Source organism: Hemitrygon akajei, chromosome 25 (assembly GCF_048418815.1).
Source record: "Hemitrygon akajei chromosome 25, sHemAka1.3, whole genome shotgun sequence".
Lineage (NCBI taxonomy): Eukaryota > Metazoa > Chordata > Chondrichthyes > Myliobatiformes > Dasyatidae > Hemitrygon > Hemitrygon akajei.
The window spans coordinates 40,153,052-40,165,871 of record NC_133148.1 but is presented as its reverse complement, the minus strand read 5'-3'; the positions used below and the strand labels follow the sequence as shown (position 1 = coordinate 40,165,871).

General features: G+C 50.6%; 1 protein-coding gene across 2 annotated transcripts in view; it reads left to right on the top strand.

The window, feature by feature from the left end:
• Window positions 1-12,558, top strand: part of LOC140716545 (G-protein coupled receptor 4-like) — a 119,678-nt gene extending 107,120 nt beyond the window's left edge. The window contains exon 2 of one of the 2 annotated variants that reach the window (XM_073029360.1): window positions 7,652-12,558. In XM_073029360.1, coding sequence (XP_072885461.1) covers window positions 7,916-8,977 — 1,062 coding nt within the window. In that variant the 5' untranslated portion in view covers window positions 7,652-7,915 and the 3' untranslated portion in view covers window positions 8,978-12,558. The remainder of the gene's footprint in view (window positions 1-7,651) is intronic. The other variant, XM_073029359.1, reaches the window with a different exon arrangement.
• The last annotated feature ends 262 nt before the right edge of the window (window positions 12,559-12,820 follow it).

Here is a 12,820-nt window from a genome sequence, read left to right as displayed (position 1 = left end):
TTTCTTGAAAAGTGGGACAACATTAACCACCCTCCAATCAGGAGGAACTGTTCCTGAATCTATAGTACATTGGAAAATGATTACCAATGCGTCCACAATTTCTAGAGCCACCTCTTTAAGTACCCTGGGATGCAGACCATCAGTTCCCGGGGACCTATCAGCCTTCAGACTCAACAGTCTATCCAACACCGTTTCTTGCCTAATATAAATTTCCTAAGACTTTTGCACAGTTCTGTAGTCATACAACACAGAAACAGGCCCTTCACCCCTTCTAGTCCATGCCAATCTACCACTCCAGCTGGCCCCATACCCCTGTCATCCATGCAGAGTAATTGAACAAACTTCTCCGAAATGTTGAAATCAAGCCTGCATGCACCACTTCTGCTGGCAGGGCCGTTCCACACTCTCAACACTCTCCGAGCGAAGACGTTCCCCTTGGGGTTCCCAATTAGCATTTCAGAAGCCACAAAGTCTCAGCTGAAAGTTAAATTATATACAGGATATGTAAGTTCTTATTTAGTTAATCCATAATAATGCGTTCCATAATTTCATAGCCCAATATCCCTCGCAATGCCAATCGATGCTAATCGCATTTACCAACACTTTGTCCTTGGCTTTCTGTATTTGTCAGATGTGGTGCTTGTCCAGACACTGCTTCCTCCCGCACCTTCTCAGGGGGGTCATTCCAGAGTCTGAATGTTAAACTTCTTCAGATTATCTGTAGCTCCTCCGAGAGTCAGGATGCGAATCCTCATTTCCCTCTGTAGATGCTGCCTGACCTACTGAGATCCTCCAATAGTTTGATTTTCTTTAAAAACTTCAGCTCTCTGATCTCCAGTATGGGGAAATATATTTTGTTTATTAATTGAGATACAGGCCCTTCAAGCCGTGCAGCCCAGCGATCCCCTAATTTAATCCCAGCCGAATCACGGGACAATTTTACAATGGCCAGTTAACCTACCAACCGGTACGACTTTGGACTGTGGGAGGAAACCGGAGCACTCCGGATGAAACACATGCAGTCACGGGGAGAGAACGTACAAACTCGTTACAGGCAGAGGCGGGAATTTAACCCAGGTCGCTGGTGCTGGAAAGCGTCGTGCTAACCGCTAAGCTACCGCGTGACCGTGCCCGCTCCCCCACCTGGCCCGATCTGCCCCCCGCCCCCCGTGGGAATGTTTCCTGAAATCCACCCTTTCTACTGCTTGGCCCTCATAAATTTGTCAGACCTCTTCTCTCGGCCTCCTGTGTTCTACGAAAGCCAAGCCCAGCCTAACGGGAACGTTCCATCCCAGGCAATGTGGAGCTACCAGGGCTGTAGATGATGGAATCTGGAGCCACAGTCTACCACAGCAACAGGGGGTCGAGAGGCATCGGTGGGAGAGAAAGGAATGGTCAATGTCTTGGATCAAAGCCCAGCATCAGAGTGAATTTGAGAGGTTATGAGGGCATAGAACATAGGAGCAGGCGTAGGCCATTCAGCCCACTGAGTCTGCTCTGCTATTTCATCATGGCTGATTCATTCCTCTGCCTTCTCTCCGTCCCCTTGATACACTTACTAATCATCCTCAATAACTTGGCCTCCACAGCTGTCTCTAGCAATGAATTTCACAGATTCATCATCCTCATCTCTGTTCCCTGTATTCTGAGGCTGGGCCTCCAGTCTAAGACCCTTCCACCATTGGAAACACCCTCTCCACATCCACTCTGCCCAGGCCTTTCAACACGTGTGAGACGGTCTTGCAGAGGACAGGAGAGTGGATGAGTCGTGCGGCTGAGGGAATAGATGGAATGCAGACAGAAAAAAGGGAAGAGGGAACCAGGAAGGGTAGGGGAAACTACTTTTCATGCTCCACCTCTGTATATCCATCTCTCGTTCACTTGCTGCATCCCTGGCCCTCCCCAACCAGGCTCAACCTCCCCGCCATGGGGGCAAGTTGCCAAGGGGAACAACAAGCAGGGGAAAACAGCAGCAAACTGTCAGGTCAGCAGTAAAGGTCATTGGCTACAGTCTACCAGGACTTGTATGTGCCCGGGACAAAGAAGTGGGCGGGAACAGGGTGGGAACCACCTACCCTGCAAAATGTCTTTTCCAAAAGCTCCCTTCTGAAAAGTGACATCATCATTATGTGCCATGTCAAATGACGTGGGCGATCATTGTCTCATGACCATGATTGTTCTTGGCAAATTTTTCTACAGAAGTGGTTTGCCATTGCCTTCTTCTGGGCAGTGTCTTTACAAGATGGGTGACCCCAGCCATTATCAATACTCTTCAGAGATTGTCTGCCTGGTGTCAGTGGTCACGTCACCAGGACTTGTGATCTTCACCGGCTGCTCATATGACCATCCACCACGTGCTCCCATGGCTTCACGTGACCCTGATCGGGGGCTAAGCAGGTGCTACACCTTGTCCAAGGGTGACCTGCAGGGTAGCGGAGGGAAGGAGCACCTTACACCTCCTTCAGTAGAGACGTATCTCCACCCCACCACCCACCCACCCTGGAATGCGCCACAGGGCTATTAAAACAAAAAAAAATTCACACCACCTTAAAGTTTCCTCCCCCAGTCAGTTAATCTGATCGACCATTCTAGTTAGCCTCCCCCACCCCCTCTATCTGTTACCCTCAGTCACTGCACTGTAAACACTTTAAAACCATTTTATAACGCTGTTTACACTGTAAATATTTGCTGGTATTTTGGTATTTATTCCAGATTTTATCCATATTCTTTCTTCTAACTTTATTTTATATAATTCTTTATACTTTATAATTGATGTCATGAATATCGATTTCCCCTTTCAGTAAACAAATTTACCCCCACCTTGACCTTTTACCTATTCTCACCTATCTATCACCTCCCCCCAGATTCCCTCCTCTTTCCCTTTCTCCTACTCTCCTATCAGATCCCTTCCTCTCCAGCCCTTTACCTTTCCCACCCTCCTGGCTTCACCCATCACCTTCTACCCATCCTCCTTCCCCTCCCACCTTTTTATTCTTTCATTTTCCCCTTCCTTTTCGGTTCTGAACAAGGTCTCGGCCCAAAACGTCGGCTGTTTATTCATTCCCATGGATGCTGCCTGGCCTGCTGTGTGCGTTGTTCTGGATTTCCAGCATCTGCAGACTTTCTCAAGTATAGAATTGTTGAATGTTGTTGTTTTTTGTTGCATGTCACGCCAACACATCACAGCAAATTCCTAACACACGTATATGGCGAATAAAGTCAATCCTTGGTCCTGAAAGCCTGATAGAGTGGATGTGGAGAGGATGTTTCCCGTGTTGAGGGAGTCTCGGACCAGAACAGGTCTAAAACAGAGAGGTGTCCTCCAAGGACAAAGATGAGGAGGAATTTCTTTAGCCAGAGGGTGGTGAATCTGTGGAATTAATTGCCACAGATGGCTGTGGAAACCAAGTTATTGAGCATATTTAAGGCAGAGGTTAATAGATGCTTGATTGGTCAGGACATGAAGGGATACGGGGGTGGGGGGAGGGCAGGAGAATGGATCATCCATGATGAAATGGTGGAACAGACTCGATGGGCCAAATGGCCTAATTCTGCTCCTGTGTCTTATGGCCTTGAGGGCTTCCTGGGCAGAGACAAAGAAGAAGAGCATTGAGAAGGAGTGGGATGGAGCTGCTAGCATGGGGAATGCGGGCTGAATGGCTTGTCTCACTGAGGTGCATTCCATGGCATTGGGAATTTAAACCCTCATCAATTGTAACAGGCGTCATACATTTACTGTCCAGTACCGGGGAGCTTCACGTCTATGTGACAGCAGAGAGTAGACATCGGTACAGAATTAGGCTATCCGGCCCCTTGAGCCTGCTGTGCCATTTCATCCTGGCTGATTTATCATCCCTCCCCACCCCACTCTCCTGCCTTCTCCCCGTAACCTTTGATGATCTGACTAATCAAGAACCTCTGTTTTAATTATACTCAGTTAAATTGTCCTCCACAGATTCACCACCCACTGGCTAAAGAAATTCTGGCTCATCTCTGTCCTAAAGGGACCCCCTTCTAATCCGAGGCTGTGCCCTCTGGTCCGATGCTCTTCCATTAATGGGAACATCCTCTCCACATCCCTTATATTCGAGACTTCCCCCTCATTTTTCCAAACGCCAGCAATTACGGTCCCAGAGCCATCAAACGCTCCTCGTAGGTAGAGCAAGATCCCACAGCTGGGCAGGCCCCCCCCCCTCCCCACTGCGCGAGAGCACATCGACCTTCAGGGTGGAGGTCTCTGAGCTCACGGTGCCCGGGCGCAGTGAGGAAGTGCCACCCATACCAGCAGCTAGATCAGACTGGTGACATTCCCTGCGGATGACACAGGCCGAGTGTGTGTGTGCGCGCGAGAGACGAGCCAGCACCTCGACACGGCCAATTAGAGGCCAGGAATGCGGAGCCCGCTCAGTTGTGGAGGGGGGAGGGCTGGAGTCCACAGCGATGGGAAACACTCTAGGATGGGGGCCTGTGTGGAGACAACAGTGACTTAATGTTCAGTCAACATCAGGGCCAGTCTGCATCAAGATGTGGGTGTCTCCAGTGTTTGATTTTTAGATATTTACAGAGTTAAACGATCGTGGGATCAGGTGGGAAAATGAACAGGGTTGTCTCGAGTAGGAATATGAAGACAGGTGGAGGGGCAGGTAGTTTTGAGGAAGTAGAGAGATTGCGGAAGTACTTAGACAGATTTGGAGAATAGGCAAAGAAATGGCACAGGTGAAATACAGTGTCGGGAGGAGTATGGTCATGCAGTTTGGTAGAAGAAATAAAACGGTAGACTATTTTCTAAATGGGGATAAAATGGGAGTCCTTGTGCAGGATGCCCTAAAGGTTAATTTGCAGGTTGAGTCTGTGGTGAGGAAGGCAAATGCAATGTTAGCATCCATTCTGAGAGGACTAGAGTGTAAAAGCAAGGATGGATGTTGAGGCTTTATGAGGCACTGGTGAGGCCTCACTTGGAGTATTGTGAGCAGCTTTGGGCCCCTGATCTCAGAAGGGATGTGCCGAAACTAGAGAGGTTTCAAAGGTGGTTCACGAAAATGATTCCAGGATTGAAAGGCCTTTCATATGAAGAGTGTTTGATGGCTGTGGGCCTGTACTCACTAGAATTCAGAAGGACGGTGGGGGCGGAATTCTCAGTGAAACCTATCAAATGTTGAAAGGCCGTGACAGAGTAGACGTGGAGAGGATGCTTCCTGTGGTGGGGGATTCTACGACCAGAGGGAGATGAGGAGGAATTTCTTTAGCCAGAGAGTGCTGAATCTGTGGAATTCATTGCCACAGGTGGCTGTGGAGGCCAAGTCTTTATGTATATTCAAGGCAGAGGTTGACAGATTCTTGATTGGTCAGGGCATGAAGGGATACGGGGAGAAGTCAGGAGATTGGGGCCGAGAGGGAAATGGATCAGCCATGATGAGCAGAACCCATTAAAAATAGATCGACAGACACCCAATGTGCAGAGGGGGAGAAATAAACAAATCATGCGAACAGCAGAAGCGTTCAGAACGTAAGTGAGTCCGCAGACACGAAGCCCGGAGCAGCCGGAGCAGGCCACAGCCTCGGCCTCAGTCCATCACGCAGCAGAGCAAATCATTGCAGAGCTTACAGTCCGGAGCAGCCGGAGCAGGCCACAGCCTCGGCCTCAGTCCATCACGCAGCAGAGCAAATCATTGCAGAGCTTACAGTCCGGAGCAGCCGGAGCAGGCCACAGCCTCGGCCTCAGTTCATCACGCAGCAGAACAAAACATGGCGGAGTCTGCAGACACGGAGCCCAGAGCCGGCCCACAGCCTCAGCGCCGCTGCAGGGGGCCTGTACCTCTAAATATAAAACAAATCCCTCTGTGCTGCACAAACAATATCAACCCGCAATTTGCTCCACCTCACAGGTGTGGGATTTGAACCCACAACCTCCGTGTAAAGCCAGCATAGAGTCATGGAATTCTGCAGCTCCAGAGTGGGCTCTTCCGCCCATCACCAACCCTGGGCACCCACTTACAGCAGGGTAATTGGTCGCATGGGTGTAATTAGGCTGTGTGGGCTTGTTAGGCCAAAAGGGGCCTTTATCGTGGTGTATCTCGAAGTAAAAACATACAGTATTGTTGAAAATTATCCAGCACATATATATAGCTGGGGTGTCTAAGGCTTTTGCGCAGTACCGTAGTAATTTTATGTTTTGCACTGTACTGCTGCCACACAAAAAAACAAATTTCATGTCACAGGTGAGTGATGATAAACCTGATTCTGATCTGGGTCTGTGTTGTGGACTGAGAGTGGGAAGGGGGCAGGGAGAGGGGAATCGTGGTTGGGAAAAGGGGAAGGGAGAGGGAAGCACCAGAGAGACATTCTGTAATGATCAATAAACCAATTGGTTGGAATCAAATGATCTTGCCTGGTGTCTCAGGGCCGGGTGTGTCTGCACCCGCACGTTCCCCCCCCCCCCCACCCCCCAGCAATCCTTCCCATGGCATTCCACCCTCACCATTTCCAACATCCTTCTCTCCCACCAGATTTACGATCTCGCTTTCCATTCCATGTTGCCTTCCACTGTGCAGGAGTCTTCGGCACCCTAGCTATAAATATAAAAATAGAGCAGGTTTGAGAAACCAATCAGAACCTCCTCAAATGATACAGGTGGAGTGCGCAAATCCAGTAAAATCCAGGTCCTACCACAGTCGGAAAGTCCTGCCTGGCTGCAAGAAGGGATGTTTACAAATGATTATCTGCAACCAGCAGGCCTCAAAAGCTTCATGGGTGAAATGAAGCCCTGTTAATTTCATAACCCATCCGTTGAAGCATTACAAAAGTTACGTAATAAACATGAGAGATTCAGCAGATCCTGAAAATCCTGAGCAACATTAACACTGAACGCTGGAGGAACTCAGCAGGTCAGGCAGCATCTATGGGGCGGAATAAACCGTCGATGTTGCGGACCGAGGCCCTTCGTCAGGACAGGAGAGGAAGGGGGAAGAAGCCCGAATGAGAAAGTGGGGAAGGGAAGAAGGACAAGCTGGCAGGTGACAGGTGAGACCAAGTGAGGGGGGAAGGCGGGTATGTGGGGCATGGGTGATGAAGTAAGAAGCTGAGAGGTGATGGGTGGAAAAGGTAAAGGGTTGAAGAAGAAGGAATCTGATTGGAGAGGGTAGTGGACCGAGGAAAAAAGGGAAAAAGGAGGGGAACCAGAGGGAGATGATAGGCAGGTGAGGCAAAGAGAAAGGGTGAGAGAGGAACCAGAATGGGAAATGGAAGAAGAGAGAATGGGAAGGGGAGAGAGATTACTAGAAGTTAAAGAAATCGATGTTCATGACATCAGATTGGAGTTTACTAAAGTGGAATATAAGGTGTTGCTTCTTCAACCTGAGTGTGGCAGTAGAGATGGCCATGGACTAGCTTACCAGAATGGGAATGGGAAGTTCGTGGCCACCAGGAAATCGTTTGCCATGGACGGAGTGATGGTGCTCCCCAAAGCGGTTCTCCCAGTCCACATCGGGTCTCACCAATGTGGAAGAAGGTGTACCCGGGAGCACCAGAGATACGATAGATGAGGCCAACCGGCTGGCAGGTGAAGCGTACAGGATGGGCGGGAAGAGACCGACCAGCCTTGAATCCACGTGGTACAAAAAAAAAAGTAAGAAATGCTCTTTTGTTTTCCCAGGGGTGACCAAGTCCAAGTCCAAGTGACCGGCCGGCGGAACGCAGGTGCCCCGCCAACCAACCTGCCAGAGACCAGGAAGACGACGCATCAGAGAGGGAGTCGGCTGTGGGTGCAGTGAGAAACTACGAGTTCAATGTTCAATGGAATATCTGGCTGAGCTCTCTGCTCACCAGTGCCAGCTCCTGACTGCTCACGAGCTCCGGGCGATGGGCTTCTCTCTCTTGGGAGACTCAGAAATTGGGGCGATTGAGCAGAGCAGGTAAAATGGGTAATATTAGTGAAGACAGCTGCCAGGTGGACTCCAGGCTTGATAGCCTCTTTCCGCCCACGCTGTATATCTTTGTCATCGTCATTGGCCTTCCAACGAACTGCCTGGCACTGTGGGCCGCGTACCTCCAGATTAAGCAGAAGAACGAACTGGGAGTCTACCTTCTCAACCTGTCCATCTCCGACCTCCTCTACATTGCCACCCTTCCCCCTTGGATAAATTATTTCTTGCACCAGGACAACTGGATCCTGGGGCAGGAGTCCTGCAAGCTCTTCGGCTTCATCCTCTACACCAACATTTACATCAGCATCGCCTTCCTCAGCTGCATCTCCGTCGACCGCTACCTGGCCGTGGCTCACCCGCTGAGGTTCGCCAAGATCCGCAGGGTGAAGACGGCGGTGGTCACCAGCGTGGTGGTGTGGACCATCGAGATCGGCGCCAACTCCGCGCCGCTCTTCCACAACGAACTCTTCGAGGACCGCTTCAACCACACCTTCTGCTTCGAGAAGTACCCCATGGAGAAGTGGGTGGCCCAGATGAACCTGTACAGGGTCTTCATCGGATTCCTCTTCCCGTGGGTGCTCATGCTCTTCTCCTACCAGGGCATCCTCAAGGCCATTAAGGGGAACTTGTCCACGGAGAAGGGGGAGAAGGTGAAGATCAAGAGGCTGGCCCTCAGCCTCATCGTCATCCTCCTCCTTTGCTTCGCCCCCTACCACCTCATCTTACTGCTGCGTAGCATGATGTACTTAAGCAGTCCGCAGGGCTGCAGCTTCGAGGAGAACATCTTCATGGCCTACCATGTCTCGCTGGCCCTCACCAGCCTCAACTGCGTGGCCGACCCCATCCTCTACTGCCTGGTGAACGAGGGTGCCCGCAACGATGTGACCAGGGGGCTGGCTCCACTCCTCAAGTTCTTCACCAGCTCCAAGTCAACCGACATCGCCCGGTCGGTCACCCTAGACACACCGCTAGCCTCTAAAAAATCCCAGTACTTAAACATCGAGCTGGTGGTATTGAGGGAGGACTGCATACAGATGAAAACTTTGAGTGTATGAAAGCAAAAGATTGTGAGACTACATTTATAAATGTATTTTTATAACATGTGCGTTAACATTAAGAAGAAACTTATTTAATTCACCTTGGCACCTGTAAAGTGTTTGAACCAGCCACCCGTGCGGTCCCTATTCTGTCAAGTGTGTTCACTTTCACTGGCGGCCATATTTTCACCCGTGGGTGACCCTCACCTGACCTCTGACCATCTCCTGCTATTGGCCACCTACCTTGGCAAAGCAGAGCCCCTCTGCACCAATTGGACGACTGCAGGGCTCCTGGGTGCTCAATCATCACTTGCAGATCAGTCAAGCCCCACCCCTAAGGCCCCCCATCATCTCCAAAGGTGTAGGCCCCTGAGGCAACAGCAGAGACCCCTCGAGGAGAGAGGTGGCCTGTGCCCTGTGGGCACCACATTCCTGAACTCAGGTCAGTCATCATGATGAACTGTCCGGTAGCATTCCAGATTGGGATGCTTTCTCCTTGCATACTGTATCTGTTACCCTGCTTGGCATGGCTTGACAGATGTATTAGAGTGGGAAAGAGAAAATCCTACAATATCCATCCACTTCCCTTGCAGGTGAAGCCAGCTCTGAGCAAGAACGGGGTTTGGAAGGAACCTCCCCCACAGGTATCACTGACTCCCAGCTGAGGGGAGGACATAATAGGGACTGGGACTACCAGTGACCTTGACCACATGTACACCCTGGGGTGAAAACTGATATTGTTACAGAGTGGGGTCATTCTACCTCCCACCCTTGTTCAATGTCAATCCCAAGGGTAAGGTTGTAGGCCGATCCCCACCCACTCCCGGCCCCAGACTGGCATTAGGTATCAGGGACAAACAAGAGAGAATCTGCAGATGCTGGAAGTCCAAGCAACACACACAAAATGCTGGAGGAACTCAGCAGTCCAGGCAGCATCTACGGAAAAGAGTAAACAGTTGGCGTTTTGGGCTGAGATGTTGACTGTTTACTCTTCTCCATAGATGCTGCCTGGCCTGCTGAGTTCCTCCAGGATTTTAGGCATTGGGGCTCATTGGACTCTTAGGGTGCCAGAGCCAACAGGACAATAGACCAAAATGGGATTGATTTTAGTATCTCGTGTGGGATAGGATGGATATGACGGGCCACGTGGCCTCAAATGTACCGTGGATGTCTCTATTTTATTTATTCACTGACTGAATGTGGGAAGGGCCACTATTTATTGCTAACTGGGTGGCTTGCCTCCATTTATTGCTTGTCGAAACATTCCTCGTCTTGAATTGTACATTGGCCAGTTTGTCAGTTTCCTTCCCTCTCTGACAGATGGGTCTTCTAACGAAGGTGAGATCATCAGTACTGATAATAAGCTTTTATTTAATTAATCAGGTTATAATTACCAAGTCAACATGAAGGGATATTGAACTATCAGATTGTTAACTCTGGACCATAAAGGATTTGAACTATCAGGTCAGTGGCTCTGGAGTTCTAATCCAGGAACCCATATACAAAGCCAGCGCTTCCTCCCTCTCCGTTGGTCTGTACTGTCCCAGCTCTGAGCTCCACACAGCTTTAAACTCGGGATCTTTCTGGTCTGTTTTGCATTTGATCACTCGATCAGCTCTCGCTTCTACTCAGTTATGTATTTTTCTGTTTGTTTTCTAGCTGGGGTTGGCGGGGAGTGGGGGGGAGTCTCCTCTCTCCCCTTGTCCTCTTTTCCTGCCTCTCTCCCACTGTGTGGCCAGCGTTCTGTCAGTCCAGCTGGCCCTCCTCCATCTAACTCCCTGCGCTGGATATGTCACTGAAATCTCACTCAGGCCTGGCGCTTAGTCGCCGCGACGCATCGCCCCACCACCCCCACTCACGTTTCCCTCTCCCAGCCTCGTAGCGTTGAGGACCGCGTCCAGCTGTTTCGTCGCACAGCAATTGCCAGTCTGAGCTGGATGGTCCAATCTCAAGACGATGAACCCAAGTCCCATTTTGCATCACTGGTCAGCACACTCCAGCTCCATAACAAACCCTTCAGCCCATCTAGTCTGTGCTGAACTGCCTGGTCCCATAGAGTCACACACGAACCAATGTCCTTCATACCCTCCCAACTATTCGAACTTCTCTTGAGTGTCATAATCCATGTCCGTCACGCAGCTGTGGAGGATGTCATTGGGTGCACTTAAAGCAGAGGTTGATGGGTTCTTGATTAGTCAGGGCGTCAAAGGTTACGGGAAGAAGGAAGGAGAATGGGATGAGAGGGATAAGAAATCAGTCATGGTGGGATGGTGGTTCGGACCCAAATTGAACTCCACACTCAAATCACCCTCTGAGTGAAGACATTCCCCCTCAAAAATTTCAGCTTTCACCCTTAACCCATGACCTCTCGTTCAAGTCTCAGCCAACCTCATTGGAAAAAGCATAAAAAATTTATCTCTTCCCTCATGCTTTTGTACACCTCTGTCACGTCCCCCCTCATTCTCCTACACTCCAGGGGAATAAAGCCCTAACCTACTCAACCTTTCCCAGTAACTCAAGTCCTCGAGTCCTGGCATTGGAACATAGGATGGTATAGCACAAGAACAGGTTTTTCGGCTCAACGTCTCTGTTGGACACGATGCCAAAACAGGTCAAAGGTTAATTTTATTGTCCAAGTATGCACGTGCAATACACATCTGATATTTGTCTTCTCGAGAGAGCCGTGCCAAATCAAACTAAATATCTCCTGCCTGCACAAGACCCACATTCCTCCATTCTTGGGTGTATCTAACATCCGCGCAAGAGGTACTATTGCCTGCATTCCTGGTGGTTCATTCCCAGAGCCCACTGCACTCTGCCCACACACCTCCTTTAAACCTTCTCCCTCTGATCTTGAATAGATGTTCTGTTGTGCTTAACATTTCTATCCTGAGGAAAGGATTCTGTCTGTGTCCTCTAACACAATCTCTCAGAGTTTTATCAGCTCCTTCCCTCCGAGGTCTCCCCTTCAGCCTCCAAACCTCCAAGGGAAACAGCACCTAGCATTCCCAACCTCTGCTGAGCATTGCGGGAACACTGTGTTGACGCCGGTGGGTCCCCCAGCAAACTCCCAGCTGTGCCGGTTCTTAACGCAATGAACGCGCAATACAGAATCTTGAATCTTAATCTCCCCTCGCACCCTCTAATCCAGGCAGTGTCCTGCACCCTCCCCAAAGACTCCCGAACTGAACTGCACTCTCTCGGTTCTCCCAATGCCCTCCCCAAGAACGGGCGACACAGGGACAGGAGTGGAACTGGCAGCAAACAAAATAGCAGAGGAGCTCAGTGGGTCGGGCAGCGCCTGAGGAAAGGACCCTTCACCTGGACCGAAAGGTAGAGGGGAGGTAACCAGGTGAGGGGGAGGGGCAAGAGGACGAAGGTGGGTGCAGATAGATGGATGGAAGAGGGGAGATTGGGACTAGCAACCGAGGCTGGGAGGTGGTAGGTGGACCCTGGTGAGGAGGGGTGATAGGCAGACGGAGGAGGGACGGATGAAGACGGGATGGGAGGTGGAGACAGCAAAAAGGCAGTAAATGGAATTAGACAGGAGGGGAAATTGGAGCGTGAAACACAGTGTGGGAGGTGGGGGGAGTGCAGATGCGAACAGGTGTGGGAAGGGACCCAGTGGGAGGGGTGTGTGGGTGATTGACAGATGGAGGGGGTGGGGGATAAGACACAGTGGGAGGGGTGTGTGGGTGATTGACAGATGGAGGGGGTGGGGGAGGGTGCCCAGTAGGAGGAGTGTGTGGGTGATTGACAGATGGAGAGGGTGGGGGATAAGACCCAGTGAGAGTGTGTGGATGACAGGCAGATGGAGGGGGTGGGAGAGGGAGCCCAGTGGGTGGAGTGTCTCCAGGGACA